This window comes from Silurus meridionalis, chromosome 2, assembly GCF_014805685.1.
Source record: "Silurus meridionalis isolate SWU-2019-XX chromosome 2, ASM1480568v1, whole genome shotgun sequence".
Taxonomy (NCBI): Eukaryota; Metazoa; Chordata; class Actinopteri; order Siluriformes; family Siluridae; genus Silurus; species Silurus meridionalis.
This window is the reverse complement of record NC_060885.1, coordinates 18,449,659-18,466,195: the sequence shown is the minus strand read 5'-3', so window position 1 is coordinate 18,466,195 and position 16,537 is coordinate 18,449,659. Positions and strand designations below refer to the sequence as shown.

Here is a 16,537-nt window from a genome sequence, read left to right as displayed (position 1 = left end):
TTGATGAGCTCATCTGATTGAATACATTTGCAAGCTAATGCAGATATTAATAAAGGAAACAGATAGATACACTTAACTATAGTTTAACAGGATTTTGATTTAATTGCAGTATCCTGCTTGAGTGTAAGGGATTTGGATGTAAAATGTGGATTGTTCTTAAATGTACTTTTTTGTATATTTATTTACAGAGTAAAGACCCACAGGTGAAGATCACAATGAGTGACTACAACACCGTTTTCTCCATCACCTCTACAGGAATCACACGTTACCTCTTGCTGCTCAGACCTGTGGACAGAGAGATACAGACGAACTACACCTTCACAGTATGAACTATACCACCCAAACACATGCACACACACACACACGCACATGCACACACACACGTGCACATTAGTAGAATCAGAAACTTTTAATGAGGATGGGAATCATGTGACCTTCAACGATGCTGAGCTTAAGTGTAGGCAATAACAGCTGTTTTTCACGGTTAGGCTGCGGTTTATTAGGATTTGTTGCAGCTTTGAAAACATCAATATCACAGCATTTAAGCCACAAATCAGCATGACATCCCATGGCCGAAGGAACAAAATGAACAATCTGAGAATAAATCAAATGGTAAGAATGAATGGTGCTTGTTTTGTGCTGCTTGGCTGCTTAAGCCGCCTCTCTGCTGATCTTATATGCCGAGCAGGGCTTTTCTTTTAAGCTGCTCCACTCTCCATGGTGTTCTCCCTCTAGCAAAAATGATTAATCGACCTTAAATGGCTAGTCAGATCAGAGGAGGTGTGACATTGCTTGGATCTTTCTGCTGTCTGAAACAAAGAGGGCAGTCGCTGTCCTTGTCATCATGATCGTGTTTGTTTAGACACCAGTCTCGCACAGACACCTTTCATGCTTGATGGTGGGGGATTGGATTCAAATCAGGCACAGTAATTTCTTTGATGGTCTTAATAATAGGCCGCTTATCAACAAGGGACAAGATTCTTGTTGGTTGCAGTTCCATGTATGAAAGAAAGATTTTACGTTAAAAACGAAACAGCATGAGATTAGCTGATTGTGTTTCTGAGTGAGACAAACAATTACACTTAATTATTGTGGTCGGAGATGTTGAGCTCACAATCAAACTGTTTTCCATTTTAATGCCAGTGTTAAATCTAGTTTAGGTGAATTTGCTTCTTTGTTTACTTTTTTATTTATTTGCTGTTTAGATTATTTAGACCCTTTTCTGCTGTTTGATTCAGGTTTTAATATCCTTGTTTCTGTTAGATTGCTAGCACAATCAGAGACATTATAAAAAAAGTGTGAAAAGAAAACAAATGTAAAACTAAAATCCAATAAGAATGAGAATATAACTGTGTGTAGTCTAACCTTAATATTCAACTCATATATGTACTATTCAGAGAGTGACAAAGACTAAGATGAAACGTCTTCTTATGCTTTTTTGTTAATCCGCTGTGCTGAGAGGATGTAGAGAAGAAAATGTCCTTTTTTTGCATGTTATATTCTTTACCAGTCTCTTTTCTTTGCTGCATATAGACCGAGAGATGTACAGCAGAGTATTTTAGTTTGATTTGATTGGCCGCCCACAGATCTGAAGGCAATCACATCCTCATTCTGTCATTCCCTAGTCGTTTTACAGTTGCTCCTTTTCACACTTTTGAATACTGTCCCTGATTGTAGCGATTAAATGAGAGTGACTATGAAGCTCATACTCTTGGAAATCTCATGCAGGTTTAATTCAGCAAGTTCAAAGCAAAAGTCTAACCTTCAAAGCTATAGAGCAGACGTACGCCTCAAACACACAGCAGTAGTCCATTGTGAAACAAGGCTGCTCCTATACAGCTCCTTTCAGCCACATTAGTTCTCTAAATCTGCAGCTACGACCTGTATAAAATAATCATGTCAATGGATGAAACCATAGTCTAGAGTTTAAACAAAAATATGTTATATTTTGTTCTTAGAGAAAAAAATTCTCCAGGTTACGTATGTAAGCATTGTTCGTCGAGGGAACGAAACACTGCGTTAAAAAACTTTGGGACTGCCGAATGCCTATTGTCCACGCTCTGAATCACCATGGGCGTAAATTTCATTTAACATTGGGGGGGACAATAAATATACAATTTCTCATGAGCAATTTTTGAAGGGGACACAAATAATAGTCAAATTGTACTTAGAAGACACAGTGTCCCTACAGTGAAAAACTTTGCTTTTATCATTATTATTGTAGCATGGAGACTGCATCATTATGGTTATTTTCAAAGTTTTTCTCAGGTTCAATGACAAAGCAAAACAAGGAATAAAAAAAAGGTTTACATTTTTATTAAAAAATTCATTAAGACACTTAAGAACAGAATAAAAATTGATTATACAAAAAAATACAGTGGGGTCAGTTCGGACGTAGCACAGTGCTCATTTAGTAAATGCACAGCTAAACAATATGCTAATTGTAGCCATTAATGTTAAGTTATCATTATGCCAAATCGTCCCAAATAAAACAATACATGGGAAACGGCTTTGGCGTGTTAGTTGCAGTGCACTATGCAACAAGCTATTGTAAACAAGCTAACGTAACTAGATAAGTATATAGCAGATTTATGGAAAATTACATCGGTAATCAGCATTTTTGCCGCAACTAATTTATGAATGAGTCTGCATCTACTACATTAAAGAGAATCGCTTTTTGTCACTGACATGATGACCAGAAGGCTTATAAAAGCACATCGAGTGAAACCAGTGCTAGTTTCTGAAGAGGGAAGGAATCGCTGCAGGGATTCAGGCAGTGTGGCCCATGGTTACATATGTAACCTGGAGACGTTTCCCTTCAGGAACTCAAGCTGCAAGTTCAAGTGGAGTGTGCTCTGACCCCAAAAGGAACAGGTAGACCAGAGGTCTTGTAAGAGGAAGAAATAGCATCCACAATTCATCTGCTGAGTGAACAGCTGCTCTGACTTCCTCCACAGCTCTGTTTTGTGGACTTATATGTCCTGTGCTCGCACTGGACACAGTCGGTTAAGCTTCTTCTGGTCTGGGGCCTAAAAGGAGAAGGAGAGAATGTCTGTAGCATAACAAGTTGTGGGACGACCGAGGGGTACCTTAGGAACATACCCTAATTGAGGGTAGAGGAAGGCACTGGCCAAGCCTGGAGTAAATTCCAGGGATGTAGGGGCCACAAAAAGGGCCTGAAGATCCCCTATTCTCTTGAGAGATGAATGGCCAAGAGGAACACAGTCTTAACTGTGAGTAACCTTAAAGGCACCTTGGTCAGAGGCTCAAAGGAAGGCCACGGAGAAAGCATGTCACCAACGGGTTCTTACCCAGCGACTGCCCTGTGAAGGGGCATGACAGGCCGCAATGGCGGACACGTAAACCTTTAGGGTGGAAGGAATTCCTGCACTTGGCAGTTAACTGGATCTAAGTGGTGTTGTTTACACCATGCAGTGAACAGGCGCCACCTTGTGACATGCAAAGTCCTCGTAAAGGGAGCTCTGGATTTAAGAATGGTGTCTACCAACTCGGTGGAGAGGCCGGCAGCAAGGAGCTGCCCTCAGAAGCGACTGCCTCCACAGCTCTTGGCGGGGGTGTATTATTGTACCCCCTGCCTGAGACAGAAGATCCCTCTTGAGAGGACTCTCCCTGGGAGAGTGTTTGAAAAGGGCTAACAGGTTCGCAAACCATGGCCTGCCTGGCAAATGTGGGGGAGGAGACAAACTCCGTCCCAGAGAACTCCTTTCAGAACTCCTGGTAGCATCATGACATGGCATCCAGCCCCAGGGGTGAACAGGTCCACTTGAGCTTTGTGAAATTGTTCCCTGATTTGCTCCACCACATTGGGGTGAGGTCATCATTCCCCGAGCCTTGCCCTTGCCTCGAGAGGGCATCTGCTCCCTTGTTTAAACTTGCTTTTAAAGAAAGCAGTTTCCTTGGGCCCACAGGAGGATCTGACATGCTAGCTTGTACAGGAGGCGAGATCGCAGACCCACCTGGTGGTTGATATAGGAAATTACCAATGTGTTGTCCATTCAGACCAACACATGGTGGCCTCTGAGGTCTGGAAGGAAATGCCTCAGATTTTGAATCACAGCCAGCATCTCCAGGCAATTTATGTGCCATGTCCGATAGGGTCTCCCCCAAAGACCTTGAGTGGATTGGCCACTCATGACCGCTCCCCACCCCATGAGGGATGTGTCTGTTGTAAGAGTTTTGCAACACCCAGGAACTCCCAGCACAGGGCCCTGAGTCAAGAACCCGGGATCTCTCCACGCATCTAAGGCATGTAGGGCTCACAACGTGACCTTGATCGTATGAGGTGGATTGCCCCTACAAAAAAAAAAACCCTGGGTCTTGAGCCACCAATGTAGGGGTCTTATGTGCGGGAGGCCAAGTAAAACCACATTGAACGTTGCTGCCATCAGACCCAGCAGTCTCTCAGACTGCTTCACAGTAAGTGACTGGCCTTCCCTCACTCTCTTGATGGCCATGAGGATGGAATTGACACGAGCAGGGGACAAATGTGATAGTAAAAAAAAGTAAGTGGTTCTCTGTGACTGAGAAAGAACACTCTTTTTGGTGTTCAGCCTTAACCCGTTCTTTCATGTAAGCAAGAATGACATATTGATGCAGGACAGCGAGTTGCTCTGATTGAGCCAATATCAACCAATCGCCGACATAATTTATAATGCGGACACGCCAAAGCCTCAGGTGGGCCAGTGCTGCATCCATTATTGGTAAGCTTCGGCCCTGAAAGCAAACCTCAGGAACTTCCTGTGAGCCAAAAGGATGGATACATGAAAGTATGCATTCTTTAGTTCTTTGTTACAAACCAGTCTTCAGAGTCTCAAAAAGCAAGCGGTTCAGCTGAAGCAAGTCCAGTATAGGACGCAACCCACCATCCTCTTTGGGAACTATGGAGTACCAGCTGTAGAACCCAGACTCTCTGTCTGATGGAGGGACCACCTCAATGGCCACCTTCCTCAAGAGAGTGTCCACTTCCTGTTCCATGACCAGAGCCAGCTTGGAGGACACCCCGTTAAACCAAGGTGGCGAGACCCGAATTATATCGTATAGCCTCTGTCCACAGTGCATAGGACCCACTGAGACACGTCTGGCTGCTAGATAGTCTCTTGAGAGGCTGCAAACTCCCCACATCTGCTACGGTGCTGGGCAGAGAGCAAGGAGGGTGTTTGCTGGAGCTTGCCATGTCCTGAAGAACTGAGAGTGGCAGGGTTAATAAACCAGCTTCCTGAAGGCACTAGGGGAGGGCAGGCACCATAAAGTGAGGCGCACCACACCCCTTTCCTGAAGCACTTTAATGAAAGATGACGGTCATCAGTCATCTCCTGGTGCTTTGGCCTTGAGTGTCGCACCGGATCTCTTTTTCCGGTGGTGGGTTCTGTGCCTACTGGGCAGGGATGATGTGGCGATGTGGGAGGAATCGCTAAAATGCCTCAAACTGCTTCTTGGCCTCCTGAAACTTGTCATGACTGCATTAACAGCATCGCCGAACATGCCAGTCAGCAACAGCACGGTGTCCAGAAGCACAACAAGCTAAATGTGTCTCTCAGTGGAAACAAGGGTGGCCATGGACTACTTGGACTTGCTGACCACCCGAGACATGTAGTCTCGGGTGTAGGCCTGTAGTTCAGCCATGGTGTGCAGACAGCCTGCGGCTTGACCTGCTGAGGCATTGGACTTGCCCCCCATCGGTAAAATGGTTCTCAGGGGCTTTGTGGGCAGTGCTGGGGCTTTGAGATACGTGGGGAAATCTTCGATCCTGGGCATTGCCCCATAACCACTCTTAGTTCAACTATATTTGAATATAGTGACACCCTAGGACTAAAGAGGTGGGAAGAATAAGGCCTAGCCCACTACCTGGACACCTCGGTGCAAGCTCTGGCATGGATGCAGTGACACGGGTTGCAGGAAGTGCTCGCCAAGCTTACTAGGCAGACGAGCCTTCTGCTGATCATCCGGCCAATCGATCTCGAGCTTGGCAATGGCATGAGTCACTACCTTTAGGAGCTTCTCCAAAAGGACTACCTAAGAGGTAGTCTCAGTGGGCTTGCAGACCTCTATCCCCCACTCTCTTCAGTGGAAAAGAGGCGGAGCTGAGTGCTCTCCTCACAAAGGGAAGAAAGCACTGAAAGGCGTGCTTCCGAATCTTGTGATTGATCACTGGACCCGGCAGGTGAGGAAGGCGAGAAGGATTAGCCTGTTTCCAACCCCTCTGCGAGGTCCACGTGTGAGCCCCAGGTCCTTGGAGGCCTCTTTGCCTCGGTGAAAGTGGGGCCACAACCACGAGGAGCGGGAGCACCTTCCTCAAAGAGTGCTCTCCAGGAGCAAAGCGTTTGCATTATCATACATGCGAAATCTGCACAGTTGGCTCCCTCGAGAACCGACCTATCATGCACCGCTCCTAGGCAAGCAACACATAGCTTGTGCAAATCCCCTAGCAGGGGCAAGGAGGAACACAGGGATTAAAGCAGTGATTTGTCATCTTGGTCGCTTTCATCCTGAAAGAAAGAAAAACGTTCCTACCTTACCGAACAAGGCGCTTCCTGAACAGCGGAAGCTAGTGTTGGTTTCACTCCATGTTAACCTCTTAGTTGTCAGCGCCATGCCAGCGCGACCGATATCCCATTGTTCTGAGGTGTTAATGTTTAGCAATTTACAATAGATTAAATAAAAAGGGACAAGAGTAACCATGACTGACTATACATCATTCTAAAGGTCTTAGCCTCGAGCAGCGATTTTAGATCACTGTTTTTTAATGGAAAAGTATAATAATGTATTTGCTGAATGTGTGTAAGCAGTACACACAAACAACATGCATATAAAATGCATTACTTACACCTTTATTTTAATAACGAGTCACAAACGCATCCAGAGCTGCAAATCCCGGTTTATTTGGAACGATAAGGCTCCACTAAGCAAAACATGCCATAAAGCATTTTTGCTCCAACCAAACAATAATGTTGTAATTTAGATAATTATTCTTTTGTTTCACAGAACTTCGGATGTGTTTTGTCTGTATATGTTTCGGAATAACTTTCGCTGTGTTACAAAACAAATAAGACCACGCACAGTAAAAGAGGCAGAATCTCAGGTTTGAGTCTACGATCCATAGGCAGGTGTCCAGGTGACGTTTATTTTGCACCACCTATCATTTCAAACCTTTTATTTCCAGCCAGAAGTCAAGTCAAGTCAAGTTTATTTCTATAGCGCTTTTTACAATAGACTTTGTCTCAAAGCAGCTTTACAGAATTTAACAGTTAATGTGAATGGTGTGCGTTTATCCGTGATGAGCAAGCCATGGCGACTGTGGCAAGGAAAAACTACCTTAGATGTTATAAGGAAGAAACCTTCAGAAGGAACCAGAATCAAAAGGGGAACCCATCCTTATTTGGGTGACATCAAGAGTGTGATTATAAATCTTTAAACAATACAGAACACTGAAGAGTGAGAACTAACATGAGCACTGGAATGTAAGATTATGAGTAATGATCTTTCTACAGTCTTTTACAGTCATTTGTGGTTAACAGTCATTTGTGGTTAGTAGCATTATGGAAACAAAATGATTGATGGAATATGTAGCCACTGAGTTCAGGATTTTAACGATATATGGGAGGATTTAATTTCCGACATGGGTGAGTCTTAGGTTTATTACCCTTTACAAACTCTTATTGGTCAAACAGCACACATGCACAGTGACACCAGGAAGTGATGCGGCTTTCAGTTCTGCTGAAACAGCTGTTTTTAGCTCGTGCTAACTGGTGTTTGTTTACAAATAATATAAAAATGGACAGTCACAAAAGTTGTTTTATCAGAGATTTGCACAAAGCAGCAATGTGAAAAATATTCTTGGGGTGGAGTAACAACAGAGACTTGGAGCTCTGCATGGAGATGAAAAAATCTGAGCCTATTTTACATCTGTAAGTTACAATATATCTCCCTTTACAGTTTTATATAATGTTATAGGTTTTATTGCCCGTTTGTTTTTATAAGAAAAATGATTGAAAAGTAAGTGTGTGTGTGTGTGTGTGTGTGTGTGTGTGTGTGTGTGTGTGTGTGTGTGTGTGTGTGTGTAGTTGGGATTGGAATGGCCGGACATCAATATGAATGGCCATGACTGTAAAACAATAGCTTGTCTGGCTACCTGGCTGATAATAGGATTGCCAACTCAATATCAATAGCCAAGCATGTATAACAAAAGCCTTTAATGGTCAGCCATGCATTTATATGCAGACTGTATGAATAGAGTATGAATGGCCACCTGAGTTTAGCAGGTGGCTCTCAAACAGGGGAGGGAGAAAAGGATCAGACATAGTCTCAGATAAATGTTTGTAGGCATCTAGTTTGTTATGAAAATCTTCATAAAATTTTAAATATAAACTCATGAGACATGTGGCTTTTAACCCAGTACTTTTCTGGATTGCTCCAGGACTGATTTAATGTATTTATATTGGAATAAAAATCATGTTTAATCCAGGAAATGTATATCCCTAGAACTTCATCATCTATAACTTAATATCTTTTTGAGCAATATCAACTTTAATGATTGACAGTAAAGCTGTCTTATTTTTAAAGATATTTAAATTGTGTATGTAGCCCACTTTTATCAGGAACCGTTAACATTTAAATTTAGGTAGGGCGTTTATAGCTGTAAGTCCCAAAATCTGTGGCAATGGCTAAAAGGTTAAGCTACCCAGTCACAAAGTCACTGCCGCGCTTTCCATTGCAATGATTATATATGTGTTTCAGAGCGTGAACAAAGCGGAGGCATTCCCAAAGTGTTTTTGATGCAGTTCAAAATTAATTTCATCACATATATTCATATACAAATAAACAAATCACATATGTAGATAAATCTATCCATTGTTATTCAATTCATTGTATATAGCGCTTTTAACATACACAAGCAAGCCTGAACTGACTGCAAGCAAAAAAGCAAAAGGAGGAAAACTGATACTCGAAAAGGAAACTTTTCTTTTGGCCTATACGTATACAGTTGTAAAAGGTGAATGATACTAAGTTAGGGTTGAGTGTTGAACATGTTGTGAATAAGATCAAGGTCAGAAGGTACTCCAGCATGCACACTAGATTTAGCTATGATCATAACACTCTCATGCCCTTGGTGCATTCATGCAGGAAAACCGATTTATTTGAAGGCGAAACAGATATAGTTCAGAACTGCCTCCTGTTCCCGTGAACAGGCACATTTATGCATGCAAAGCTCTGCCTGTTCTCAGGTTCATACAGTTGTGAATTATGTATAATATTCTTATAAGCAACACTGGTGGTTGAATGGCTTTGGATAGAGATGCAATGTAATAAAGACTTGAACATAACATTGTGGCCAAATATATCTATATATAGTGGCTTAATAGTAATATTTAGTAATAATTTATACTATATGGACAAAATTATAAGGTCAGCTGACTTTTCCAGCTGTATGTGGTTCCTCCCCAAATTGTTACCACAAAGTTGGAAATACACAATTGTATAGGATGTCTTTGGATGAGGTACCTTGAAATTTTCCCTTTACTTGCACTTGGAGACTCAAACCTGTTCCAGCATGACAGTGCCCCTGTGCACAAATCTAGGTCCATTAAAATGAGATTTACATGGGTTGGAGTGGTAAATCTTGAGTGGACTAAAAAAAAAGCTTTGACCTTAAGCCTATTAAACACCTTTTGGATGATTTAGAATGCTCACTGCACTCAGGCTTTCTCACCCTCACATCATTGCCTGACTTCACTAACGCCCTTGTAGCTGAATGAGTACAAATCTCCACAAGCACATTTCAAAATCCAGTGGAACACCTTTACTGAAGAACGGAGGTTACTATAATAGCAAATAGACATTACATGTGGAATGGGATGTTCAAAAAGCACACATGAATCTTGTGGTCAGGAGTGTACTTTATTTCTAAACACAGCATGCAATCATGTATCATGTTTATTTTTCCTCCGGATATTAAAAATTATTATACAATGATAAATACAATATTAAAATATAAAACCTTGTGCTAAAAACATTAGTCTTAAAGCTTAAATCTTTATATTAGTTTTAAAGCTCCTCAGGAATTTTTACTGAAAGTGATAATCAAATAAAATGTGGGATTATGTAGTATATATTCATATTTTTATGTAATGTTTATTAGACAGCATTGTTCATGAGTCATATTCATCAAGCATTTGTTCACAGCTTGCGAAGTAGTATCCCTTCTGGAACATTTCCTGCTGCTCCCACAGATGGTGGCCTCTGACGGTGTACAGCAGAGTGCGCCTGTAATGGTGAACATCCTGGTTATTGATGCTAATGACAACACACCCACATTCTCTCAGGTCTCCTACAACATAGAGGTGTTCACTAACATGCAGCCTGGAGAGACTGTAATACAGGTGAGCGGTACCTTTGAAGACAAACTTTTATGAAACATTCAAAAATGTTTAAACTGTTCTTTAAATAGTTTGTATTATGTCAAGCAAAAAGCGCTGAATCGGTGAGAAATAAACCTCTTTTAAAATAAGATTTGCACATTTATTTCCAGTCAGGAACTTAATAGCTGGTACACAAATAACTACCTGTCTGATGTTTCAGGATGTTTCATCATTCCTATTGTAAATGATTCAGAGGCTGTTCAGCTGAAGAGTGAAGTGCTGTTTCAGCTGCATCCTTGACACATCAGTTAACTTGCGGAGGGGGATGATTGTAAGCCACATGAGTGAAGCTTCGTCAGCTTGATCAAAGACCAAGCTGTCACTCCAGCCTTATTTCTTTGTCTTTTGAAGTTCCCCATATATCAAAAGATGTATATAGGGTTCCCACTTTTTTTAGGCAAATAAAATAAATACTGTTTAGGTTGATGAATACAGAAGTGTAAGACAGGACAGGACAGGACAGGATTTATTTATTTATTTGTGTCACATTGTACAATAAATACTGTCCATATTTAAATAGGATTAAAAAGATTTGACCTAATTATTGTATGAGGAAGTCAGGTTAGTCAAAGTAGTATGTAAGGGTGGTGCAGGACATGTATGAGGACAGTGTGACAGCAGTGAAGTGTGCATTAGGAACGACAGACTGGTTTAAGGTGGAGGTTGAATTAAATCAAGGATCAGCTATAAGCCCTTTTCTGTTTGCGGTGGTGATGGAGACAGGTTGATGGACGAGGTCAGACAGGAGTCTCCATGGACTATGATGTTCACAGATGATATTGTGTTTTGTGGTGAAAGTAGGGAGCAGGTTGAGAAGAGCCTGGAGAGGTGGAGGTACGCGCTGGAGAGAAGGGAAATACAAGTCAGTAGGAGTAAGACAGAGTACAAGTGTGTAAATGAGAGGGAGGGCAGTGGAGTGGTGTGGTTGCAGGGAGAAGAGGTGGAGAAGGTGGAGGAGTTTAGGTACCTGGGGTCGACAGTGCAAGGTAATGGAGAGTATGTTAAAGAAGTGAGATAAAGAGTGCAGGCATGGTGGAGTGGGTGGAGAAGAGTGGCAGGAGTGATTTGTGATAGTAGGGTATCTGCAAGAGTGAATGTTTATAGGACTGTGGTGAGACCTGCTATGTTGTATGGTTTAGGAGACAGTGGCATTGACTATAAGACGTGGAGCTGGAGTCGGCAGAGTTGAAGATGTTGAGATTTCCATTGGGAGTGACGAGGATGGACAGGATTAGTAATGAGTTTATTGGAGGGACAGCGCATGTAGGACGTTTTGGAGACAAGGTGAGGGAGGCGAGATTGAGATGGTTTGAACATGTGCAGAGTCCTTGTAATCAGAAATTACATAGCATTTCTAAGCGCATAGTGAGATTTGGCAGGTAATCGTAAGAATGCCACAGGAAGTGCTGTTTTATATTTACTGTGCCTTTAATTAATCCATAATGAATCAGCCCTCAGATAGGTTTACAGCTCCCACTGACTCAACTCAACAAGCACTCGCAGAATTTCCTTTTGAGTTATATCAGATGTGCTCTAAGCGGAAGAATTTCTACGATTGTTTTCTAATTTATATTCAACTTTTTATGTAATTGAAATATAAAAAAATACTTAAACCCTTAAAAGTCTTTGATGGTGTTTTTCATGAAAGAGGATTATTTACATATTGTTTAATAATTTATGATTTCTTTGCCTTTGGAGTTTTACTTTGCAGCTGTAACACCAAATGATTCTGCCAGCTTGTAGATATGCAGCAGTTAGTTTTATAGAGCCAGAGAGTGTATTTGCTGTTTGTTTTTTCCAGTAGAATTTAGTAAACATCAGCTTTGAAACAAGATCTTGTGGCCAATCATATGCTTAATTATTCAGTACAGCAGATAATGCATGAATGCCAGGCCTATAATGTACACTTCACTTAAAATGTCACTTAGAGTGACACCATAATAATATTGTAGTTGCTGTTATTCGTAGAACTAAATGTATAATGCATGTCCAACTTTTGAGGCAGATTAGCAAAGCCATGCACAGGTAATGAGTTGTGACAGTCTTGTGAAAAGTGTTTACATCCTCTGCTCTTTGCTCGTGTTTAAGGATAAACATTACCATTCTTGATTTGTTTTGGAACAAATTAAAAACACAGATGCAGAGAGAGCCTCTTCATTTCGATGAAGTGATGTGTATAGCAGCTGAGCATAGATAATTATGTTTGGAATAAAACTTTCGCACCAGTTTGCTCCCAAGTAGATTATTAAATAGGTAGCATTAGCTTTATAAAACAGGTTGCAAAGTCAGCCTTGACTTTGTCACATGCCCCTTTGTTATAAACAAGCTGGATGCTGTTTTCTTTAGATCTGCACTTAACACCAAATTCTCAATCTATCAGCCATACCAAAGGTTTACCTCAACGGTGCATTTGCTGCCACACCTCACTGACGCTTGCACAGAAAAGTAATCTTACACTGACCATCAAAAGTTTGAGGACTTTTTTTTTTAACATTTTCAAATACTGTTTGATTTTCCTTCACCCTCAAATACACTGTGCAAGTGATATTTGAAGAGGAAGGAGGCAGTGCTGTCTGTAATGGAATGCCCTGCTGTGTCACATAACCTTAACCCAATCGATTTTTGAGAATGAGTTATATTGGAAAGTTTGTGTCCAACCTGCTTTCCAAGCCTCTGGAAAGTCCGGCAAAAGGCACAGCAGAGCGTGTCTGAGGAAGATTTGTGGGGAAAAGAAACAAAACAACAACTTATAATGAAATTGTGCATTTATATCATATGTGTTCTTATTAACTGTTTATAGGTAGTGGAGTTTTGTTACAGCGTTTAAACTGCTCAGTGTGAAATTTATATGCCACACTCAGTTCATAGCCAGAGCCAGAATAATTGCACTTTTTATCAGGCAAACCTTCTATGGAAGTGCACTTGAAATTACTAAATGTCAACCGGTGACTTGAACTGTCTGTTGCTATGTACAATTTTTCCATCAAAGAAAACTAACCAGTACAGGAGCGTGGATAATCATATGTTATTTGGAGGGTTGGACTATTCTCAGCATAGCTAAGAGAGACTCGTATGTGGCTTCTAGTGAAACACTGCATTTATCGATTTGAAACACTTTTAATGCCTCTTTATTAGATGGCATATGAATACAATTACAGACTAAAGTGAAAAATTGGGAAGTTTTTGTTTGGTGGGTGCTTTTACACTCAGCAGTGACACTAAAGCAATACTGACTTTGACAATCCTAGCATCACTGCTGCGCCAAATACACCCATACCAATGAAACAGACAATTCAGTGTCACTTTCTATTGATGGACAGTCTAGAGAGGGATAGAAAGATTGGACAAGATGGGCTGCAGAAAAAAAACACCCCTACTACGGAAGATGTACCTGATTATTTGGATCCAATGTCTTCTTCATTCAATGTCTCCTTCAGACAGCTTAAAAGAGTTTCTGTCTCTGAATTGAACACCATGGCCTTTTAGGAATTTTCAAGTAAGCCAAAACAAAGAAAAGTCAATATGCCTGCCCACATACTGATGAATACTAATGATTTTCAAAATTTTAAATCATTTAATTTCATTGAGTTAAGCAAAACCTTGTATAAATATACTGTTTATATTTGGATATAAATGGAACAACCCAATGCTATAATCACTTTAATAACTGGATATTTCTGTCTCTTTTGATTAGCTAACTGCTCAGGATACTGATGAGGGTCTGAACGGTTTGGTGACCTACACAATCTTGGTAGGAGATCAGGGACATTTTGTCATCAGTAACCGTACAGGTCGAATCACCATAGCTCCAGGAGTGAGTCTGAGCGTGGGCCGATCCTACGCTCTAACTGTCAGAGCAGCTGATAACGCACCTGAGGCTGAGAGGAGGTCAGACATATTATATATATATATATATATATATATATATATATATATATATATATATATATATATATATACACACACACACACACACATACACTACCAGTCAATTGTGTACAGAATTTACATCCGAACTATGTAAAAACATATGAAATTATGTAATAAACAAAAAAGTGTTAAACAATCCAGAATAAATTTTATATTTTAGACTACCCGAAACAGCTGTGACATTCCTTGTCGTATGTGTTTCAGACCATCATTTGTTTTATGCAGTGTGAGCCATATTATTAGTGCTACTGTAACTACTGTACAAATCCATATTATTGTAAGAAACTCTTAGTAAACTAAAGAGAAAAAACAATCCATCATTAGTTGAAATCATTACTAAGAAATAAAGGTCAGTCAATCTAGAAAATATTAGGAATTTAAAATGGATCACCAAGTGCAGTCACCGAAACCATCAAATGCTGTGATGAAACAGGCTCTCGTGAGGACCCTTTCATCAAAGGAAGACCAAGAGCTACCTCTGCTGCAGAGGACCAGTTTATTATAATTACTATCTTAACAAAATTGTTGAGTTACATTACCAAATTACAGATTAAGGCCTATATAAATGCTTCTCTGAGTTTAATTGGCAGCCATATTTAAACATCCACTGGTTGGAGGAGACTGAGTGAGTCATGTCTTCATGGTTGAATTGCAGCAAATAAGCTATTACTTCAAAAGAACAACTAGCAGAAAAGACTTGCTTGATCCAAGAAACACAAGAAATGGAAATTAGATCAGTGGAAAACTGTCCTTTGGTTTGATTACCGTAAATTCCAGACTATTAAGCTGAATTTGACAAAAGACAGTGTCTGTTACATGGCTTGTATCTAAACAGTAGCCTACCAAGAAAGTCATTGTTCACTGTCTTCCTCCTTCCTTTCACAACAATTTCTCTTGAGAGTTTTTCTTTTGGCATCGTCGTGCGTTTAAAAATCACCATCTGTGAAGCTTTTCTCCCGATGCCGTGAAGCTCAGAACACAGGTGAAGTGCTTTTTTTCATGCCCGGTTGTTTTTTAGCGTGACGAATGATTCGCATTTCCTGTTGACAGTCCGAGTGAGCGGCAGGTCAAACGTCAGAGGAACCTCATCCATATTTATGATGTGGTACAGCCCGATTCAGTGGGAGCGCGATTTAACCCTCTGGAGTCTGAGGGTGTTTTAGGCCCCTTAAGAGATTTTGACATTCTCTTACATTTGGTTCTTTTTAGTTGCTTTTAAAATATATTATTGACAAAAGACTTATTGCACTGTATTCAGCACAAACTGGGATACCATAATATGTAAACAACTTATATGTGTGTGTTTGTATTTTTGACAAAATAAGGTTTATGCGTGGTTTTTGAAAAAGCAAAAAAAAACCTCACTGAAATAAGGCCACAAAACCTATAGTTAACATGTTTTCCCAAGCCTTTTTAAGAACAGATCTTCTAATGTAGGTTTTTTTTTTTTAATCATGTGAAAATCATCCTGCCTGCTCATTCCCATTAAACAATACATTGATTTAAAATTTAAAAGACACTTTTTACTTTGAAAGGCCATATGCGAAGAGGCGCCGACATGCTGTGACTGACAGCTTTGTAGACAATAGGTTGCATAATGAGCTGTGGATTACACAAAGAGTTTCATTGGTTCACCTGAACCCATTCGGCAATTTCATTGGTCTAATGTTATGGGGCTCAGTTTTTTGGCATGAAGCTTGTGAAACCGGGAAAAAAACAGGAAAAATCCTAAATTAGCCACTTCATTGTTTAAGCCGCGGGGTTCCAAGCGTGGGAAAAAAGTAGCGGCTTATAGTCTGGAAAATACGGTAATCAAAATCTAAGATTTTTGGTTCTAAAAATAAACAATAAATTAAAAAAAAACCTTTAGACTTTTGACTGGTGTTGTAAATCTGAAGAAAGCTATTCTAATGATCTCTTTTGGTTTTTCTGTAATGTAATTTTTTTAGGAGTTCCATAACTACGGTTTATATTGAGGTTCTACCCCCTAACAACCAGAGTCCTCCACGCTTTCCTCTGACAACCTACAACCTAGAGATCAGTGAAGCCATGCGAATAGGAGCCATCCTCCTTAATCTGCAGGTCAGACAACAAACAAGAACTTCTGTGTACCTCTGAAATGTTGGTGCTGAAGGCCAATATCCCTCTTCTATTCTTTATTACTTTTTTGC

General features: G+C 40.5%; 1 protein-coding gene across 6 annotated transcripts in view; it reads left to right on the top strand.

Moving 5' to 3' along the window:
* Positions 1-16,537, top strand: part of pcdh15a (protocadherin-related 15a) — a 200,128-nt gene that overhangs the window by 97,804 nt on the left and 85,787 nt on the right. For all 6 annotated transcript variants that reach the window (XM_046834051.1, XM_046834068.1, XM_046834042.1 and 3 more), the window contains 4 exons: positions 189-323; positions 10,248-10,397; positions 14,131-14,324; positions 16,316-16,448. In XM_046834051.1, the coding sequence (XP_046690007.1) occupies positions 189-323; positions 10,248-10,397; positions 14,131-14,324; positions 16,316-16,448 (612 nt within the window). The remainder of the gene's footprint in view (positions 1-188; positions 324-10,247; positions 10,398-14,130; positions 14,325-16,315; positions 16,449-16,537) is intronic.